Source organism: Myotis lucifugus, unplaced genomic scaffold (assembly GCF_000147115.1).
Source record: "Myotis lucifugus unplaced genomic scaffold, Myoluc2.0 scaffold_1, whole genome shotgun sequence".
Classification (NCBI taxonomy): Eukaryota; Metazoa; Chordata; class Mammalia; order Chiroptera; family Vespertilionidae; genus Myotis; species Myotis lucifugus.
In genome coordinates, this window is record NW_005871049.1 from 30,680,012 (window position 1) to 30,701,886 (window position 21,875).

The window sequence follows — 21,875 nt, forward strand, 5'->3', positions numbered from 1 at the left end:
TGGCTAGCCACATTCATTTTTGAGAAAGTTCTTTTCTTCACACATAAACTTGGCTGAGTTTATACAGATGTGAGGTAAGGGGGACAGGGAACTGCCAGTTCAATAGCAGTTTGCATAAAGCAGTTTTTAGTATTCTCAGTTAAGCCAACCTTTACGTAAAATGACTAAACAGCTAATGAAGTAATGATCCTGCAAGACTCAGCACTGACAGAACCACACATTAAATGTTCTAGTCTGGCCCTAGCTGGTTTTGCTCAGTGGATAGAGTACTGAAGGGTCCCAGGTTCAATTCTGGTCAAGGGCACATGCCATGGTTGCAGGCTCGATTCCCAATAGGGGGCGTGCAGGAGGCAGCCAATCAATGATTCTCTCTCATCATTGATGTTTCTCTCTCTCTCTCCCTCTCCCTTCCTCTCTGAAATCAATAAAAACATATTTTTAAAAAATGCTCTAGTCTGTCCAACACATCACATTTTAAAAGTTACATTGAAAATTACTAGAGTGAGGAAACCAGGACATTTCTAAAACACTTATCGAATTAGAAAAAGGGTTAAGTGGACATATTTAACATGATAGGACAAAGACCTCAAAGCCATCTCCAAATTTACAAAACTAAAACTTGTTTCAGAGTATCTCCAAAGGGCGAAATAGGGTCTAAAGGTAGAAATTCCAGAGAGATACATTTGGTTTAGTATCGTTTTTCTGATAACAATTTAAAATGGCCAGCCTAATCATGCACAAATATTTTACTAAGAACATATAGGTGGGGCAAAAGTAGGTTTATAGTTGTGAGTTAAACAAAACACAGAGTTTCTTTTTCTTTTTTTTTCCTAATCCTCACCCAAGGATATGTTTTTATTGATTTTTAGAGAGAGAGGAAGGGAGAGAAAGAGAGAGAAACATCAATCAGTTGCCTCAGGATGCCCCTCCCCCTTCATGGGGGATCAAATCCACAACCTAGGTATGTGCCCTGACCGGGAATCAAACCCACCACCTTTTGATGTATGTGACGACACTCCAATCAACGGAGCCATCCAGCCAGGGCAACGTTTATGCTTGTATTATTATTAATTATTCTATTATTTACTGTTATATTTTCCATGCTAATAACTGTAGACCTAGTTTTGCTCCACCCTGTATTCAAGCAGATATTGAAAAGCCAAATATTATATAAAGGATGCTAAGTTAAAGATAATAAGCACTGTTCATTTCTAAAATTGTAGAAGAGACAAACTTCATGTTTCTTTAATAAGAATACTTAACCAATAATCCCCCAGCACTCAAATTGTTTACAAAATAGTATGTGTACAAATGTGTGTGTCTGAGAGTGTGTGTCTGTGCCTATGTATGTGTGCACAAATATATAGGGATAACTATTTAGTTGAGAGCAAACCTATACTGGTCAACATATTCTTAATGAACTCTACCAACCATCAAAAGGTTAAGATTTTTAGTGTCTCTCCAGCGAGGATGGCACTAAGATACTACAGTAGGGATATTCTTTCAAAATACAGTTTGTTATCATGGAACTTGAACAAGACAGACCCAGGTTCAATCCACACTGCTCTTTAATACCTTTGGTTTAAGGAATGTTACCTGCAATATCTGAACCTCAGTGTTCTCATATGTGAAAAGGGATCATAGTACCTCCCTTGAAAGGCTACTGTGAGAATTTAATGACATTGAGGCATATAAAGTGCCCAGAACACTGCAACATTGTAAGCTCTCACCAAGTACTAATTTCCTTTTTCATTTCCCCTTCCTCTGGATGGTTGGACAAATTTGATTAAATATGTAATAAGGGAAACATCTGCATAGTAAAACACTAAATCTTATAGTGGCACAATGGGTGTTTTTTTAATAAACAAAATCTAGATTTTTTTATATAAACAATTTGTATATAATTTGTATATAACTAAATTAGGGAAATAAATGAATACCAAATGGAAGAAATGGTAGATGAAAATCAATAAAATTTCCAAAGTTGAGAGCAATGGTGTTTCACAGTAAAGTAGTAACAATCACACCTGTTGGATGTTAGTTTCCTGACCAGAGGTGGTCTTCTTTCTGTTTTCTAAAAAGTCATGGTACATTCTCAGAGTCAAGGAGCATGAAGTAACACAAAGAACACGCCGAATGTCAGATCCTTCTGGCCAGAGTTGCTTAAGCAGAGAAATGATTTCGGATGCCTGTCACAGAAGGAAACTGTAAAATGTCATGGTACCTACAAAAATGTTTATTCATAAGTGATCTTACTAGAAGAAATCATACAGAAAAGAAGGATAGATTTGACAACATGAAACTATAAATATTTCTATTAAAAATTATAAACATTTTAATGAGAAAATCCAACAAATATTTCAGTGACACCCTTAAACGTTTAACTGTGTAAAGAGTGCCTATAAATCAGTAAGAAAATATCTAAACCTTTAATAGGGCATGAGCAGATAATGCACAAAAGAAACACAAATATAATAAAAGAAAAAATGTTTAATCTCTTTAGTAATAAAAAGAACAATTAGATATATTTTTACTTTCAAGTTAGCAAAGTATATTTTAGTGATAATAGCACTGAAATGTGATGCCATTTCTATCATAGTTTCTCATAGTTTGCTAATGATAATATAAATAGGTACAGAATTACTACAAAGCTATTTGGCAATACTTTATGATTATCATTAAATATGGTGAAACTTTTTTAATGGCCATTCAAGTTCTAAATCTAGGTTGGGTAAATAATACAAAATGTGTACCAAGATTTATGTACCAAGATGTTCACTACAAAGTTATTTGTAAAAGCCAATTTTCAAACAATTTAAAAGTTTAGCATTAGGGAAATATTATGCATCCAGTATAAAATAAAAATCGTGAAGAATTTTTTATAACTAAAAAACATGTAAATAATAACATTAATTTAGAAAGTGAATAAAAAGGATATATGTAATATGTCTCAATTGTATAACAATACATAGAATACCATTGAAAGAATATATTTTTTAAAATGTGACTTTCTACCTCTAAGTGGAAAAACTATGTGTAAAATGGTATAATGAGTATGAAAGGTTTTCAGAGGAATAACATTATGACACATTGAAATCTAGATACACTTCTATTAATGAAATTTAAGTCTCCCCATATTCCAATATGAGGCATTGTATTACTCACAGGAAATTTTTATATTTTTTTATTTTTTATTTGTCTTTATTGTTGAGAGCATTAAAGATGTCCTCTTCCCCCTCCATTTCTCCCTCCACCCCACTCCCCAGGCCTTCATCACATTTTCCTAAAATCCTATCATACACACATAGATATATAGTTTTGTGGGATTTCCATGTAGCTAAAAACAATTGAGTCTATAGTAATCAACTTCCTAAAAAATATTAAACATTTTATTTATATCTATAAATATTCTTCACAAAGTCATCCACTCAGAATTAAGAAGACAGACTAGTGATACTACATAATAACTGTATAAGGGAACCATTAACAGATTCCAGCTCTACAATCCCTCCCGCTCCTGAGCCCCACTTGCCTCAAATCAAGGCTTTGTAGTGACCAAAGAGAGTCTGACCAAAAGTGCAGAAAACATAAAGGAGAAACATTAGTGAAAAGTGAATTGGAAGAACCACCAGCATTAAATCTACCCCAGTCTGAAAATACAATAAATGGTAACCAGGTAGCACAGAACACAAATTACAGAAGACAAATTTCAAATGACTGGTATGAACAACTTACAGCACCAGATGGCATATAAGAGGGCCAGGCACACGATTTAAAGAGACAGACTGGGTGTATAAGGACCAATATAACCTAAAAAGATAGGAACTACTTACAGAATAGGAATTACTTAAAGGAACAATCTTCTGAAAACACAGCTCTGGGTCCTTGGCAGATCACCCCTGCACCCAAGCCTCAGGCCACCCCTGCCTCAACCAGGCCTCCTGCCTCCCTCGGGAGGCCTCCTACGTGTGTGCCTGTGCCCCGGGGGCTTCTCGGGGCCCCACTGGGAGACGGGGCTGATAGAGAAGTCAGCAGGGGACCTGGACGCACTGGCCTTTGATGGACGGACCTACATCGCGTACCTCAGCGCTGTGACGGGAGAGAGAAGGCGCTGCAGAGCGACCACTTGGAGCTGAGCCCGGCCCCGAGGCCATGCAGGGAGCCCTCGCTGGCCACTGTGGGCGCCGCCTGCAGCTGACCTGCGACCTGGGCTCCCAGCCCGTCAACACCAACCGCAGGCTGCAGGCCATGGCGCCTGGGGAACGGAGGGCAGCCTCCCGGCTCCTCCCGCTGGGCTTCCCTGCTTGTCGGCAGACGCCCCCCCCCCCCCCACTACCACCACCACCACCACACACCTACACACACCGAGCTCCACCCGACCAGTCTGTGTCCCTAGAGCGGGGAGCTGCTGCCTGGTGGAGGGGGCCTTCCCAGGCCTCCCTGAGCTGGTCCTCGTCCCGCTGGGAGGGGCCAGCCTCACCAGGACTGTCCTCGAGCCTGGCAGCCCCTCCTGGGCCAACACTGTGACTTAGAGATGACGTTCCTGCTGGGGCCACCGGCATCCCTGCTCTGGCTGTGTCCGCCAGCCCCAGGATTGTCCGGGGGCCCTACCCTCAGCTGGCCCTGCCCACCCACCCGGCCACCTGGGACGTGGCTGTGTCCCTTCCTGACACCCTGGGAGGGAGTGGGCCAGTGTGGTGCGGTTGGAGTCCATTGCCTGCTTGCCTGGGCAGCCAGCCTCCAGGCCTGACCTCCAACCAGAATTCTCAGTGCATTGATTTTACTTATCGTCTGGGGAGTGAGGCTCATCGTGTCCAAGAGCATCTGAGGACACCACACGGCAAACCCTCTCCAGTCCTGGTGGAAGAGGTGGGTGTCCTTGTTCGAGAATGACCCGGGGCGGCGGGTATTGGACCGAGGCCCAGGAGAGCGTGCAGGGACGGCAGAGATGGCTGTGAAGCCAGAAACGCCTTAAACTGCAACATCGTGTCTCATCCCGACCAGCCTGTCTTCTCCTGCACCTCGTACAGTTGGGTAGCAGCCCCAATTCCCACAGCCGAGGTGGGCTGTGGAGCCTACAGGCTGAAGGGAGCCCCTATATGTCACATTACTAACACCTCCAGTCTGTGTCTGTCAATCACCATGAAATAAAAGTCTGAACACGTTAAAAAAAAAAAAAAAAACCAAAACCAACATAGCTCTGCAGAGAAAACAAAGCTAAAAGGAGTGGGGAGAAAACAAAGCTAAAAGGAAGAAAGAAGCATCCTATAGCAATTAAGTAGTGAAGGGGAAAAGAGAACAAAGCCGAATACCAGGTCACTGGAAGATAAAAGAAAACCACAAAATCCTAGGACTCACAACCCCTCATCCACCACCAAAATAAATAAAAACAAAATCCCCCCTAATATTGCCTAGACCAGCCGTGGGCAAACTACGGCCCGCAGGCCGGATCTGGCCCGTTTGAAATGAATAAAACTAAAAAAAAAAAAGACCGTACCCTTTTATGTAATGATGTTTACTTTGAATTTATATTAGTTCACACAAACACTCCATCCATGCTTTTGTTCCGGCCCTCCGGTGCAGTTTAAGAACCCATTGTGGCCCTTGAGTCAAAAAGTTTGCCCACCCCTGGCCTAGACTCTGCTAGATTGACAGAAAGGGGCATGATTAAATTGAGTTAGATTAAATTATTAAATTAGGAATCTTGGAAACATTAGGGGAAGCTGTTTATGAGGTATTTGAGAACCTTTTTTATAACTAAACAATTCATTCAAGTAAAATATTTTTAAAGTAAGTTTCAATACCTCTTCAATCATATTGTTCCATCTTAAATTTCCAAAAATAGGTTCAAATGCCAAAACCCTACATCCTTCTAATTGTTTAATCAGGGCTTTATAAGCATTCTCAATCTTTTCTTCATTCTGTAAAAGGAAGACAAATCACATAAATTGTTAAAAAATATCTAATTACTTTCTAATACAGAAAAATCAGATATTGAAGACATAATTATTATATTTCTAAGCAAAAAAAAGTTTTACACTAATTATTGATCATCAACACTGCTTTTAAACCCTTCCAGCCAGCATTATTTTGTCTTTTTCAAATGAATTTTTTGTCTGGGAATTTAGTGCATTTAATTTTTTAAACAATTTTATGAAAGTGTAGTTATCATAACATAAAGTTCACACTCACTTTAAGGGTACAATCTATGGTTTTAGGTAAATGTAGAGAGTGTCTGGGAGAGCACCTGAGAAAAGATCATCAGCTGAGTCCAGCGGCTCGGCTTGGCAAAGCCATGTCCTGGACACATACCTTGCCAAAAGGCAGGAATGTTGTCAGTCCTGACCTATAGCTCAGGTGCCAGAGGGTGGGTGCCATTATCTAAGTTCAGCCAGGCACCAGGGGCGGATGCAATTATCCGGGCTCAGTGAGGCCTGACAATTACGAGAAGCCACAAGAATGAAGAATTACAGCTTGATCTTCGGTAAGCATGATTTCACATAATTTCCTTTGTCTTAAACCCTAGTAAAACTTCCTGATATCATGCTGTATATAATAAAAGCGCTGCACTAGCTCTGGGTCACTGTCGCTCCATCCGAGAACAGTGTCCCACCTGGTCCCAGCTTTACCTACTGTCTCTGTGTCTATTTCTCTTTCTCAATGCCCAGTCGCTCCTACTCAGGTCTAGTTCACTCTCTAGCTGTGCTGGATGCAGCTGGAGAACCGCCATAGGTAAATGTACAGAATTGTGCAACCATAACTATAATCTAATTTTACAACATTTCCAAAATCTCAAAAAGAAACACTGTGCTCATTCTATTTTATTATGAAAAATTTCAAACATACACATAAGTAGAGAATAGCATAACCTCCTCCCAAGTACCTATCATTCAGCAAAGGCCCTTAGCAACATACATTGCACTTTTATTTGCATATCACACAGTCTTCAAATTGATAAATAATCTCCTTAAGGTGATTGTACAGTGGTCGGCAAACTGTGGCTCGTCAAAAATAAAATGCGGCTCTTTGGCCCCTTGAGTGTGGCTCAGTTGGTTGAGCATAGTCTCATGCACCAAAAAGTCACTGGTTCGATTCCTGGTCAGGGCACATGCCTGGGATTGTGGGCTCGATCCCCAGTAGGGGGTGTACAGGGGGTAGCCAATTGATGTTTCTCTCTCACATTGGTGTTTCTCTCTCTCTACCTCACCCTTCCACTCTTTCTAAAATTAATAAGATATTTTTAAAATTCCTCTTAAAGAGAGATTGGGAAGAATATTGATAGGGCACTCTTCAAACACAGATTCAGAAATTGCTCTAACAGAATAAAATGAGATAAATTGATTCTAGGTCCTCCTCCTAATATAAAAATGAATCCCAGGACTGTTCAGCTAACAGTAAACAACTAGAGTTTGATGACTGGAGTTCTAACTAAAGCAAAATAAACGATCTTATCAGATTTTATGATAACCAGCTGGAGGTCTTCAAAACCATGAGGGAGTGTGTGACACTATCTTCAAAGAGTAAAAAATGTTAGCTGACTCAAAAATCATATAGAATTATCTTCATTTTAAAAATTCACTCTACATGGTGAAAATTAAACAGAAATTAGATTTCTTTATAAAATCAGTATGTATTTTTGACCCAAGAGTTCAATATAGTAATTGTCAAATACACCAATACAACAAAATAATAAGATCATGGAATCAAAATCCTAAATGCTTATTAATCTTGTTAATGATTTAATGTTAAGAAATAAACTTATTTCAATTATTTTCCTTCTTCATCAACCTTCTCCATGGTTTTCTCATTAAAAGCTGCTGTTTTTAATATCATTTTATCAGTATGTCTCAGCAACAGAGGCATATATTTTACCTCCTGTTTAATGCATTTCTGACCTTCATACCACACAGTAATTAAACAAATAAAGGCTGGAGTCAGACTGCCTCTTTTCAAATCCATACTCCGTTATTAATTTGGTATTGATGATGAGCAGATTGCTTATTCAGGTATCTACTTCCTTATCTGCAAAATAGATGATACTAACACCTACCTTGCAGGGTTGTTGTGAGGGTTAAATAAAATGACTCATGGGATGAACCAAGCACTATTGTTATGACAGGAAATGCTCAATAAATGACTGTACTTTCATCATCATTATTATTATTAATGCTCAATACCTCTCTGTTAAATCTATGATAATTTCCATAGAAGAGGTAAAAATAGAACTGAGTCAAATAATTTAGAAAATTATTTAAAATTATAGAAGAAATTTTGATATAAATTACCTGCTTGAAAAACGTTTGTTGTCTGTGCCTGCTTAGCATAAAGTACGCATAAAGTCGAAGAACGTCAGATGCTTGTCCTGAGGAAAGCACAGCATTGACCTTCATTGACCAAGACTGAATGATTAAAAAGTTGAAAAGATGTGTTTGTAGATCGTTCAAGCCTTCATCTGCAACTATCAGGAAATATGGGTAACTCTCTTCCAAAAAATTTTTCCATTCTTGTGATAAGCATCCAGAAAATTGTGTTCGAACATCAATGGTGTTATTATGCTGAAGATGAAGAATTAAAGCAGTTCTCAAAGAAAGAAGTTCAGGGAAGTTGAAATATGCATACTCAGCATCCTGTGTGGGAGGGGTAAAGTACATTATTTTGAAATTATCATTTAGTAGTTTACCAGTTTAGTTAACACATATCACTAAAGTTATTAAAGGAATAGGTTCCAACACACTTCTGCTCTGTTTAAGAGACCTTTAAACCTTGACTGCCATCAAGCAGTCATCAATATTAAAAAAAAATCTAACAATAGTGTGGACTGCAAAATGATATTGAACAGACATACACCAAACTCCTTCAGGGATAGGATGAGGAAGGGGTGGTAGTGGTTATACATATCTGCATTTGAATTGTTAAAATTTTACGATTAATTGTATTCATTATAAAAGAGCAGACCAAATATATTCCCTTGGAGGTAGGTACTATAGAGCAAATAATAAAAAAAGCAGTGTTAGTGAGTTTTGACATTCTTTTGGGATCAAATACATTGACTACTGAGTTTTGAAGACAGAAGTTAGAAGTCTAGAATCCAGAGATCCATTATTAGACCACTGTTTAGGACCTTTCTCATCCTCTTTCATGATCCTGCATGTTCTTACAACAAAGTTCCATTATTGTGAATAATAAACAATTTTTTGTAACTTCTGAATACTGTGATTATGGGTAGTTGTTTTCTGTTCTTCCTTTTAGCTTTTCTAAATATTTATAGATACATTTCAATTTGTAATAAGAAAATACTTTTATAATAGAAATTTTAGTTTTAATTTAGTTCTCAAATCATAGAAAAGGATTCAACTGTCACATGGTACCTTGAAGAAAACTATGGCAAACTGTCCTCCTTTACTAATAATATCCACAAGGTAGCGTTCAACCAAATAGAAGAAATGGAGCTCCTGCCCCTGCTTTAATGATTCCTCACATATGAACATGACAAGCAATGAATCTCCATCAATGAGAAAAAATTCAGATTCAACAAAATCGTTGAATATACTGGAATAGCTAAAATAAAAAGAGTTAAAACAAAAGTTAGATATAAATTAAATAAAGTCCAAAATAAAAAGGCAGCAGCCTGTTATTAGCTCATTATCACTATCATCAATAGCTGAATTTACTGAGTAACCATTCATGTCAGTCTCAATGCTAAAACATTTCAAATATACCCATATACATGACTATCTTTCATAAAAAGAAGGCAGGATCAGTCCATTCTATAGAGAAGGGAACTTAGGCACAAAATGATAGGGAAGATTATCTAAAGCCATATGGCAAAATCTGGATTGGACTCGGGAATTTAACACCCATGTTTTGAATATGGACCTGTATCATATTTTCTTCCTGTTTAATCAATTTCATTCCTTTATAAAACAATGGGTTCATTGACAGTTGTAGACAATGAATGCAAGAAAAAAATGTTCCCATTCACCATCAACCAGCTCTAAAAGTTGTGTTAAATAATCATATATACAACTATATACATATTTAATGCACTGTAATATATACTAAGATAGATGATGAGAGATAAATAGAGATCACTTTAAGGTCAAATAGATATATAGAAATAGGACATAGAATTTTATATCTCTTTTATTACCACAATATTACTCACTCAGCTTTTGGCATTTCACTTTCCTCTAAAAACATCCTATATTTTTCTAAACCTAAAATAAAGAAAAAGAAAATGGGTTATTTTCAGTCAGTCTTTTTTTCCAAAGAAAAGAGAAATAAAACTTTTAAAATCTAATAAAACTGTACAACATACAGTTTTAGAAATTATTTCAGAAATTATTTCAGAAATTATGAATATTTTAAATTGAAAATTACCCATCCTTGCTGCTACCTGCGCCTCCAACTTGAACTGGAAAATATTAAATATAGCAAAAATTCTTTACTCGGGTACCTCTAAGTGGCAGTTATTAATGAAAATGGCAGACCTACAAGAAAGAGAAGAAAAGTTAGAAATATATTTACTCCATTAACAAATAGTATTGAATGACTACTGTGTGCTAAACAAAACATAGGACACTGGAAATACAAGAACGGACCAAAGTCAACATGCTGTCAGTTCTCATGAAGCTTAAAATCTCTCAGGAAAGACAAATATTAATCAGAGAATCATATAAAGAGTGGAAAATTAAAAATGTGACAAAATCAAAGAGGTTGGAGGAAGCTACCCCAAAGAAGTAATGCTTAGTCTGACTTCTGAGGGATCAAAAAAGATGCAAGGACTGTAGCATTCCAGGCAAAGAGAATACCTGAATACCATGTGCAAAAGCCCTGTGGCATGAAAAAGTGTGGATGGAACTAGATACTGAAAAGGAGCCAGCCAGAATGGAGTGGAGAAAGTGAGGGAAGAGCAAGCAGTGCTAGGGAGGACTATAGAAATATAAGGACACTCAAAGCCTTTGAGGGCATGTTTCTGATCCTAAAATGCACTGATAGATTTTAAGCAGATAGTATTATAACTGGTTTTGCCTATTGAAAGATTACACTGGCTACAGTATAGAGACTAGACAGGATGAAAGCAAAGATCCAGTCAGTAGAGAGAAAACCATTGTTAGAAAAATCATGACAGTAGTTTGATCTAATAGAGCTTGGTGGTTGTTTGAAGCACATACTGATAGTAAATATTTAGCAGGTGAGTTTGACAAGATCTGATAAGGAATCAGGTATGAACAGAGAAGAGGGGATAGTGAACGTTGGCAAGAATAACTCCCTAGGATTCTACCTAATGCAACAGGATGAATAAGTAGGCCATTCCGTAGGCAATAAACCCTGGAAATAGGTCACATTTCAGGGAAATATCATTTGTGGTCAATGAGAGTTTGACTTGCTTTTGAGCCTTACCACAGAAATGTCATGTAAGAAAATATACAGTACAAGAACTCAAATACAAGGTCTGGGCTAGACCTGAGTATGTGAATAATTTGAGTACTACGATAAGTAAAGTCAGTGTTGAACATAAAGATACAGCATCATTCACGAAAAGAAAATGACTGAAAATCCAGTTTTGCAGACCACTAATATTTAATAAATGTTGAGAGAGGAGAAACATCTGCAAAGGTAACTAAGAAAAACACTACAACAATGGCAGAAGAAAATGCACTTGAGCATTTTGTCACAGTAAACAAATATTGAGACATTTCTCAAATATGCATATAGTGTGTTAGGGCTGTGAAACTCCGATGACAGATGATAGGTAGGTAGGTAGGTAGGTAAGTAGGTAGGTAGATAGATAGATAGATAGATAGATAGATAGATAGGTATTATATGACATTAAGGAATATATAATGGTGAGATACACATTAATATTAAATATTAAAATAATAATGCAGTGAAGCATGTGGCTGTAAAAATGAGTATGGCTGTAAAAATGAGTACATTTGAAGAAAGAAGAAATTACTATGGGCTGGAATATTTAGGAGACAACAGGACAGGGGCAGAAGCATGTTTTCTCACTCATCCAGTTATTCCATCTTTTTTCAAAGACATCTAGAGCATCTACTCATCACCAAGCATTGTACTTGCTGCAATATATCAAAATATGCATAAAATATGGTCCCCTTATGTTACCATCTGGTAAGGGTTTAAAGAGAATTAAATCAAACAGTATAATGTATAGTGGGGCCTTGACTTACGAGTTTAATTCGTTCCGAGACCGAGCTCATTAACTCGAATTACTCTGTCAACTCAATGCAAAAAATCGGCTCCCCCTTACGTTACCATCTGGTAAGGGTTTAAAGAGAATTAAATCAAACAGTATAATGTAATGTGTGGTCAAGCAGAAATGGCCTAAGAAGCCATTAGAGAACTGAAAAGGAGTTCTTTAATCAACTAGAGTGATCAGGGTTCTGTGTTCTGAGGTTTCAAGCACACATTGAAAAGATGATGAAAAATTTTAGCATGTTGGAGAAGGTAAGAGATATAGAAGATCACATTCCATGTAGCACAGCAGCACTGGTTTAATGTACAGAGATGTGAAACATGACAAGTTTGAGTTTCCACAAGTCATTCTACATGGCATAACACAGGGTAACCTGATTGTAGATGAAAATCAGGTATGGACCAGATGATAAGATCTTCTGCCCAAGGAAGAAGTTTAGGCATTTCCCCAAAACTCTCTGCCATACAGTTCATGCAATCCTCAACCTCACTGACTGCACATTTGCCACACTGTCTTTCTTCAGTTCTGCAAGTGATATGTGCTCAAACGGAAAAGAAAAGTCAGTGAGAACCAAGTAGACAAGAGAAACTTAACCCCAAATATCTTACAAAAGGGAAACTTCAGAAAAGATAGCGTCAGATCCTACAAGATGAAATAAGTCCCAGATGTTCAGTGTCCTTAATGTCTCAGGAATTTTTTATGGTACTCCTAGGACAAAATAAATATCTAATAGTTCATTTATTAAGTAGTTAGCTCCAAACCAATTAGTAGGTCCTAACAACCTCCTCTGAAAATAGATAATACACATAAATTGAGAGAAATAATAGTTTTTTACAATTAAATAACAATTACTAATGAAATGTGTGTGCCTGTTGGACACTGTACAACTTTTCAACAATGGCCATAATGGCAGAATAAAACTCTCCTTAATTTAACAATTAAGGCCTCCTGCCTACTCTCTTCTCCCATATCCTACAGAAAACTTCCTCTATTAAATTTTACCCCAAATTTATACCTGCCTTAACATTTACATAGAATTTACAATATGCCCAGCTCACTTTTATTTAAGGAAGTGGCATGATAAGAAAAATAAAGCCAGCTACCTCCATAATAACCTCTGAATGAATATGCATTAAAAAATTAGAATTATGCTCATCTGGCATGGCTCTGTGGTTGAGCATCGACCTATGAATCAGGAGGTCACCGTTCAATTCCATGGTCAGGGCACATGCCAGGGTTGCAGGCTCGATACCCAGTGTGGGGTATGCATGAGGCAGCCAATCAATGATTCTCTCTCATAATTTTTTTAAAAATATATGTTTATTTCAGAGAGGAAGGGAGAGGGAGAAAGAGAAAGAAACATCAATGATGAGAGGGATTCATTGATTGGCTGTCTTCTGCACTTCCCACATTGGGGATGAAGCCAACAACCAGGGCATGTGCCCTGACCACAGAATCTAACCATGACCTCCTGGTTCACAGGTCAATGCTCAACCACTTAGCCACACGAGCCGGCAGGAAAATAATTTTTTTTTTCCCCTAGGGAGAAACTTTTCATGGCTCCTATTTGTAAGAAGTGCCTCGAGGGGGGAAGGGCGTGAGTGTCCCATGAGTACTCATTAATTGCACTCTTTTGTTGCCTTCTCTTGTCTATGTCCGTTATGTTGTTTGTCATTAGAAAGAAAATAAAAGATTTAATAAGGAGAGAAATTCAAATCTCTCCAACACCATGGAATATATTCTTTGGTTACTAATCAGAAGTTTCTAAAAGACAAAATAATCTAAGAGAATCCTAAAATAAACTTTGGTCATTGAACAGATGCTTTTCTTATTATTTGTCCTACCTGAAACCTGACAAGATATTTCAAAGAATTTATTAACTCTATGATCAGAAATTTGGCAAGCTTAGAAGTCAAGTAAAATGTTTTAAGCCTTAGTAGTTTTCAAGGTCTTTCTGATATTAACCAGAAATGTAAACACAGGCCACCACTGCCCAAGACTAAATGAACCAAAGGGAAAGAAGCACAAGTGTCTGGAAAGCCTTCCCCTCAGTCTCCTTAAAAAAATGTTTCTCAAGGACGAAAGCAAATCTTGCCACCTGAATGAATATATTTAACTTGTTACAACTATAGTAAGTTAATGGATTTTGCCTTATTTTATTTGTCTCATGGCTAAAAAGTGCTTAATTAAAACTACCAGGGCTCTAGTTGTCTGTCTATATATATATATGTTGTTTACTTCCAGAGAATGAATAAACCTATATATATAAAGAGCCAGGGTCATAACAAACAAAACGACCGAAGGCTTGACCGAGCGAGCGGGCTGAACTGCTGACCTCTTGGAGAGAGAGGTGGGGCCGATCAGCAGTGGCAGTGGCTGCTGGCTAGGCCTGGAGAGAGACGCAGGATGATCAGACCCTGCTTCTCTCTCCAGGCCTCGCCAGCAGTCAAGCCTCTCTCTCTCTCCCAGAGGTCAGCAGTTCAGCCCACTCACCAGCAGCCTGGGATGGCTGCTGATCAGCCCCACCTATATGATCAGGCCCAGAGATAGCCCCGGAGATAGCCCCGGAGATGCTAACTGGCATAGAAACCAACCAATCAGAACCAAATCTGGGTGAATTGCAAGGAGCCAGTGGCTGCCTAGAAGGCAGAGCTTTTGATGCTGATTGGCATAGAAACCGACCAATTGGAACCTACTATGGGTGAACTGTGAAGGCAGAACCTAAGGTGAGGGCTGAGAAGGGGTTTTAAGGGCAACAGCTGTTTGGTGTAAGGTGTAAGAAAGTGATTCCATTTTTTAATGACCGGTTTGGCAGTGTAGTGCATATGGCTGGCTATCAGTCCAGATATAGGGTTATGTATTTTTGTTTGCCAAGAGCATCTCCTCCTGCTGAAAAAGGCTTCCCCCCATTTAAGCAATCCTATCCTAGATAATCTATCTATACTAATAAAAGGGTAATATGCTAATTAGACCAGGTTGACTGGCCATCTTCCCGACGTCCGACTTCCTTCTGGACAAAGCCACGGTGGTGGGGGCTGAGGCAGAGGCAGTTAGGGGTGATCAGGCCAGCAGGGGAGGGCAGTTGGGGTCGGGATTAGGCCATCAGGGGAGGGCAGTTAGGGGCTTAGGCAGGCAGAGGCAGTTAGGGGCAATCAGGCCGGCAGGGGAAAGCAGTTAGGGATGAGATCAGGCCGGCAGGGGGGCAAGGTAGGGGTGATCAGGCTGGCAGGCAGAGGGGTTAGGGGCAATCAGGCAGGCAGGCAGGTGAGTGGTTAGGATCTAGTCGTCTCAGATTGTGAGAGGGATGTTTGACTGCCAGTTTAGGCCCGATCCCTGTGGGCCTAAACCACAGGAATTGGGCCTAAACCGGTAGTCGGATATCCCCTGAGGGGTCCCAGATTGGAGAGGGTGCAGGCCGGGCTGAGGAACCCCCCTCCATCATGAATTTCGTGCACCGGGCCTCTAGTAGGTTTATAAAGAGCTCTACTTAATAGGCTTAAATAACTTAAGCTCTTATATAAATAAGAAATAGAAACTGTCCTAGTTATTTCAAAAATTTTCCTCAAAATTAAGCTGGCTAAAATTGAATTTCCTTTAATAAGGGTTATTTTTGAAAATTAGGCTTTTTAATAACAATGGTGTGTTTATGTTAAGCTAAAACTTTATTTCTCTGCTAAACACACCACCCACACACACAAAAAAAACATTCTTGTACTATGGATATGTTCTTTAAAAAGATTATAAAGAAAACAAAGATTTTATGTTTTATATAAATAATGTTCTATATTTTTTATAATCAGGTCTTTTATTGTTTAACTAAACCAAGTATTCTTAATATTAAAAGAGCTAAATTTTGATCACAACTATGCAACCTTCTGTATTTGTCTTTGAAATGTTTTATTGTCACTTTGAATAATGAATAATTAAGTATTATTTCATTATGTGTTGTTCCACAATGACATGTGATTTTATTTGACCAAATGTTTTAAAACTTTTGATGTTTTTGACAACTTCCCAAGATCAAATGTTCTAAATAATGACTTTGGGATGTTCCAGAGGCTCCTGAAACATTTTAAAGAAAATTTATCTCTCCTCATAAAAAGGGAGAAATAAGCTAATTAGGTTTATTTGGTATGTTAAACACACAGGAAGCATAGTCAAGTAACTAATGCCAATTAACTTAGAGTATTTCTGTCTCTGGATGTTATAAATTTTATCATGCCTTTGAAATGTAAACACCAAGGAACTGAGCAAATCATTGCTCACAGAGACAGAAGGGAAAAAAACCCCAAACAAACTGCTACATAACTTCCCTTACCAAAACTGGTTTGTAAAAGAGCTATGTTTTTACAAACCTACTAAAAACAATAATGATAAAATGAAGTGACTGTATATAAAATGTAAGATGTATGATTTTAATAGAAGAAAATAGGAAGCATGAAGATTCTCTTTTGTTGAGAGAAAAAAATGATCTTTTGAGATAAGGAAGTTATAAAGATATTTGAGGGGTTATTTTAGCTATTTGGGGATTTTTTTGTCTGTTGGTTTTTGTTGGGGTTGTGTGTGTGAAGAAAGAAAAAGGGAAGTAATTTTGTTTGTTGCAAAATAAGAAAAAAAATGATAGGTCAAAAATGATAGGTCAAAAAGTGAAAGGTAATGATAGGTCAAAAAGTGAAAGGTATTATGTATGTTCCAGAAGGTTGATGGAAGTTGTAGGAGGTTCATGGAGACAGGAACTTAAACAAATAATTAATATATGGTTAAACTAAGTTTTGAATGGATAACTAAGTCAATTGTATCATTTATATATGTATGAATATGAACTCTCACCAGATTTTTAATTGTAGCCATGTTTTAGTCTTTTATCATTTATAGAAAATTACTATTTTATTCTGATACTCTGGAGGGAAAAGTATCCCTCCAAATGTGTCTCATCTTCAAAGATTCATTAAAAAAAGAAAAACCTTGACAAACTATAAAATGCAGGTTTCTAATAACTTTAAAAACATTAGCACTGAAATAGATAAAATTTACACAACTCTAAGGAAAAACTGGATGCATAAAACTGCTAACAAAAAGATAAAGATCAATAAGAATTAATAAATGGGACTAAATGAACTGATAAGAATTATAATAATTTTATTATTTTATATGCAATATCATTGTTTTTTATCTTTGTCTTATCTATTCTAAGATACCTCTGACCTACAGCAATTTGATAAATTAGACATTTGTAAATAGAATAAAAACATTTATTTAAAAAATATATTTTCCTTCCCACCTGATCCCTCTCAAATTTCAGGTAATCTTAATGTGTGCACAAATTTAGAGATGTTGACTCTTGGATTCATGTTTCCCAATTTATTATTATTTTTTAAATCCTGACCTGAGGATATTTTTTCATTAATTTTTAGAGAGAGTGGAAGGGAGGGAGAGAGACACAGAGTGAGAGAGAAACATTGATGTGAGAGAGACACATCAATTGGTTGCCGTCTGCACACCAGGACCGGGGCTGGAGATTGAGCCTGCAACCCAGGTACATGCCCTTGATCAGAATAGAACCTGGGACCCTTAAGTCCTCAGGCCGAGACTCTATCCACTGAGCAAAACCAGCTAGGGCATGTTTCCCAATTTAAAGAAATTGCTTATACCTAATTTGAGGGCTCAACCAATATAGGATTTGAAATTTTAAAATTACTTGGAAATGAAGCAGATGACAGCTGTTGTGAACAACTAACTTAAGATTCCAGACTAGACCTGTATCATTTATATCTTCATATTTCCCTTATTTCCTTACTTTAACTCCTTCATATCTGATAAATAATATGAGGGCAAGCCCACACTTGAAGAATTATTGTTTTCTTTTTTTCCCTTTAATTTTTGACTGGGAAAGTAACTCAACATTGGACATCATCTTTTTGCTGTTGTTGTTAATCTTCACCTGAGGATATTTTTTCCATTGCTTTTCAGAGAGAATGGAAGGAAGGGAGGGGAGGAGAGAGAAAGAGAGAGAAACATCAATGTGAGTGAGATACATTGACTGGTTGCCTTCTGAACACGCCCCAACCAGTTGTGGGGAGTGACCCCACAACCCAGGTACGTGCCCTTGACCAGGAATTATAGAAATGTTTGCTGTTATAAAACTTTGTTTGCATAGTTTGATGGTATAGGCACACTCAGATAAGGGTTGCTTAGTGTTTTGAAATGACTACTCAGTCCTATGAGACTTCAGATGAGAAACTTCAAGGAACTACAGAAAATGTTTGCCCTTAAAGAAAAATGATGGAAAAGCCTTTCCTTTTTTCTGGTGCTCTTATTGCTCAAATGTGACCTAAGGTTCCAAAGAAAAAGAAAACCACTTCTCTGCTACATGGGACCTGCCATACCAGGAATGAGCCTTCCTGGTGATGAGGAACCAACAATGACAGGACATACTCAAAATGAGCCACCTGACAACAAAGAACCAATGACGCTTTAAATAACTGATCAATGCTATTTTCTGATGGATCAGTGATACTTTGAAGGAAATATCTTAATCAAAGGGGGAGTGGCGAATGTAAAAGAATAATAAATGGAGCTGGAGCTGCCATGCCAGAAGAACTGCTTTGCACATCTTATACCTCAAACAGTTGGAATGTTAAAACAGGGCAAAAAAAAGCTTTAGACTGGGCCTAAAGCAACACTGCATCCCAAAGAACTTTTTGCAAAGATAACAAGAAAGCAGATATTATGACTACCACACTAAAATTTTTAAAGACTGTTTGGAATTAGAGCCACTATGTTATGTCATCTGCACCAATAGAAATGCCACTCTTCTATTGATGTAATTATTCCTCTTTCCTTTCTCATAAATATCTTTGCCTTTGTTTCCTAATCAGAACATAATTTGGGTTCTGCCTATATGAATTCTTCCCAAATAGCTCTTCTTATTGATCTCAAATAAATGCTTATTTCCTCGCACTTTGGAACAATATCTTTAGGTTAACAATATCTATTTTAAATGGTTGTCTTAATGATCTAGTACTATATCTCCCAGTCTACTATATTTGTAGACTCTTTCTACAATGATTAATGTGTACATAATCATAATTCTGTAACTACTATTTACTGGTTTTCCATATTTGATTCAACATAGAAACAAATCACAAGAAGTTAGGAAAGGGATGAATAGTAGAAAAAGAAGAATATATACTAAATTCCTCATTTTTATTGCAAAATATCTGTAAATAACATCTAAAGTTAATATATCAAAAAATAAGGATTTCTGATATCAAGAAGCTAACCTGCCTTTCCTATAAGTATCACACCATTGGGTTACCAACTAATATATGTAGGAAGTTTCATTTTCAGTAGCTGGAGGTAACCCAGAAAATACAGAGATGGAATGATGGAATATCATAATTTTACAACTCATAATGAATTAATAGATCTTAGTATTTTCAGGTGATAGCAGAAAAATATAGAGGCAAATATCTGCTTCCATATAGGACAACTGCGCCATTATTGAATACTCTAGAAAATACATACATACATAAACAAACCTGAATTTGACCAAAGCTCTAGTAGCAACCACAAAACATTTAGAAGACAGAGCATGTTAAATGATATCTAGAAGACTCTCTATAAGACTGGGTGAGGGAGGAACCCACTTATTAACAAATAAATTACAAGCGGATGAAAGAGATTATAACAAACTTAGAGACTTATCCAATGACAGCAGTGTCAGCACCTTATCTGAATTCTGATTTGAAGAATCTTAAAAAGAGAGAAGGCAAGAGGGAAAAAAGAGAGTGAAATTGTGCATATATATTGGGGGTGGGGGAGATGGCCCAATCTGGACAAGAAGGCGTGGGAAATGGTGGAGCCATCCGATGGAAGGGGTCAAGTTCTTGAAACACTGTCTGAAGAAGAGCTGACCAGCAATGGGCCAAGTTTTAAGATGGGCTCCATGACTCCGGCTACCCTGGTCTACATGCCCATATAGTATCCTCTCCTGAGTGTGGGCAGGACCCGTGAATTTAATGGGCTACCCTCTCCCATGATTAGTTTACATTATGTAAGACTCTTATCAGAGCAGACGGGAGAGATTCTCCTGCTGGCTTGGAAGAGATAAACCACCCTGTTGTGAGAGGGCCATATGGCTAGGACCTCAGGGTGGAATCTAATCCCCAGCCAACAGCCTTCAAGAAAACAGGGAACCCCAATCCCACAGCTGTAAGGACTTGGATTCTTCCAACGACCTGAATGAGCACCCAGAGCCTTGATGAGATGACAGCCCCAGAAGACACCTCCATTTCAACCTGGTGAGATGCTGGGTAAAAGAGTCAGTTAAGCCCAGCCTATGTGGCTCAGTGGTTGAGCATTGGCCTATGAACCAGGAAGTCACCATTCGATTCCTGGTTAGGGCCCATGCTCAATCCCCAGTGTGGGGTGTGCAGGAGGCAGCCCATCAATGATTCTCTCTCATCATTGATGTTTCTATCCCTCCCTCTCCCTTCCTCTCTGAAATTTTATTTATATATATATATATATATATATATATATATATATATATATATATATATATATATACACATATATATATATATATATAGACTCAGTTACCCCAGTCCATAATAAATTTCTATTGACTTAAACCACTAAATTTGTGATCATTTGTAATGCAGCAATAGAAAACTAATACATGCCCCTTGACCATGAATACATCCTTTTAACTTTTATATAAGAAATAAACTGTTATTACGTTAAGCCACTGAAATCTAAGGGTGCATAGGAGTCACCCGGGAGATTTTATTAGAATGTAGATTCTAATTCTGCAAGTTTGGAGTTGGGCCTGCCTGAGATTCTGCACAGAGGACGAGGCTGCTAGCTGCTGTCAACGTCTAGGGTTTTGTTTTTTGTTTTGGGCTGTGCTAAGATGTGACATCACATGGTGTCCTCAATGCCTCCATCCCAGCACAGTTTCTTAGAAGAGAACCCCTTAATTGCCTGATACTCTCCCCTCTCCTTCAGACTTCAGACCTCTGCGCCCATCACCCTTTCCTCTGCTTCTCTTCCCACCCTTGCAGCCCCAGCCAGCAAAGCCAGTCTGCCGCCGCCTGGGGAGCCCAAAGGCACCCACACCTCCCTGCGCGAGAGCGCCCGAGAGGTGCTCCCAGACCACCTCTCCCTCTGATGGGAGACCTAGGACCCCCGCGGGACATCTCTGCTCCAGGTCCCTTCCCAGGGACACCCCTTGAAACACGCACCACCTCCAGCCCTACGTGGCCCCCACCCCACCTCCGGTACCTCCCATTCCTCACCCCGACTCGAAAACCCGGACCTGCTGCGTCCAAAGAACAGCTGGTTGGCGAGTCCCGCGGAAAGGGAGTGACAGAGAGGGGACCGTAGGCAGAGCACCAAAGAGGCTCAGGGCTTTGAGCTGAGTGGAGCCGCCTAGGCCACTCCTTTAACAACTATGGAGTAAGTTTCGCTTTCCTTTCTCACCTCAGAGGCATTTAAGTTTCGTTTCCCAGCATCGGGAATGGGGAGAGAGATTAGGGAGAGTGGGTTTTAGCGTCTTTCCCTTCCATCTGAGCCGTGTGAAAGATAGCAGAGGCAAAATGCATTCTTCGGAATTTGTACATAAATACAGGGAAAGGAGACAGACAAAGCT

General features: G+C 38.4%; 1 protein-coding gene and 1 long non-coding RNA gene across 2 annotated transcripts in view; both read right to left on the minus strand.

Annotated features, from left to right (window-relative positions):
- LOC102417647 (DExD/H-box helicase 60) overlaps nt 1–10,179 on the minus strand; it is an 88,860-nt gene extending 78,681 nt beyond the window's left edge. The window contains exons 1-5 of the mRNA XM_023755545.1: nt 10,166–10,179; nt 9,369–9,558; nt 8,286–8,627; nt 5,805–5,921; nt 2,028–2,189 (exon numbers count right to left, since the gene is read on the minus strand). Coding sequence (XP_023611313.1) covers nt 2,028–2,189; nt 5,805–5,921; nt 8,286–8,627; nt 9,369–9,558; nt 10,166–10,179 — 825 coding nt within the window. The remainder of the gene's footprint in view (nt 1–2,027; nt 2,190–5,804; nt 5,922–8,285; nt 8,628–9,368; nt 9,559–10,165) is intronic.
- A 5-nt stretch (nt 10,180–10,184) lies between these two features.
- Nucleotides 10,185–21,641, minus strand: LOC111826444. Its single transcript, XR_002829770.1, has 3 exons — nt 21,543–21,641; nt 10,381–10,490; nt 10,185–10,217 (listed from the first exon to the last, which is right to left on the minus strand). It is a non-coding gene; the product is annotated as an uncharacterized LOC111826444 (long non-coding RNA).
- Nucleotides 21,642–21,875: the final 234 nt, after the last annotated feature.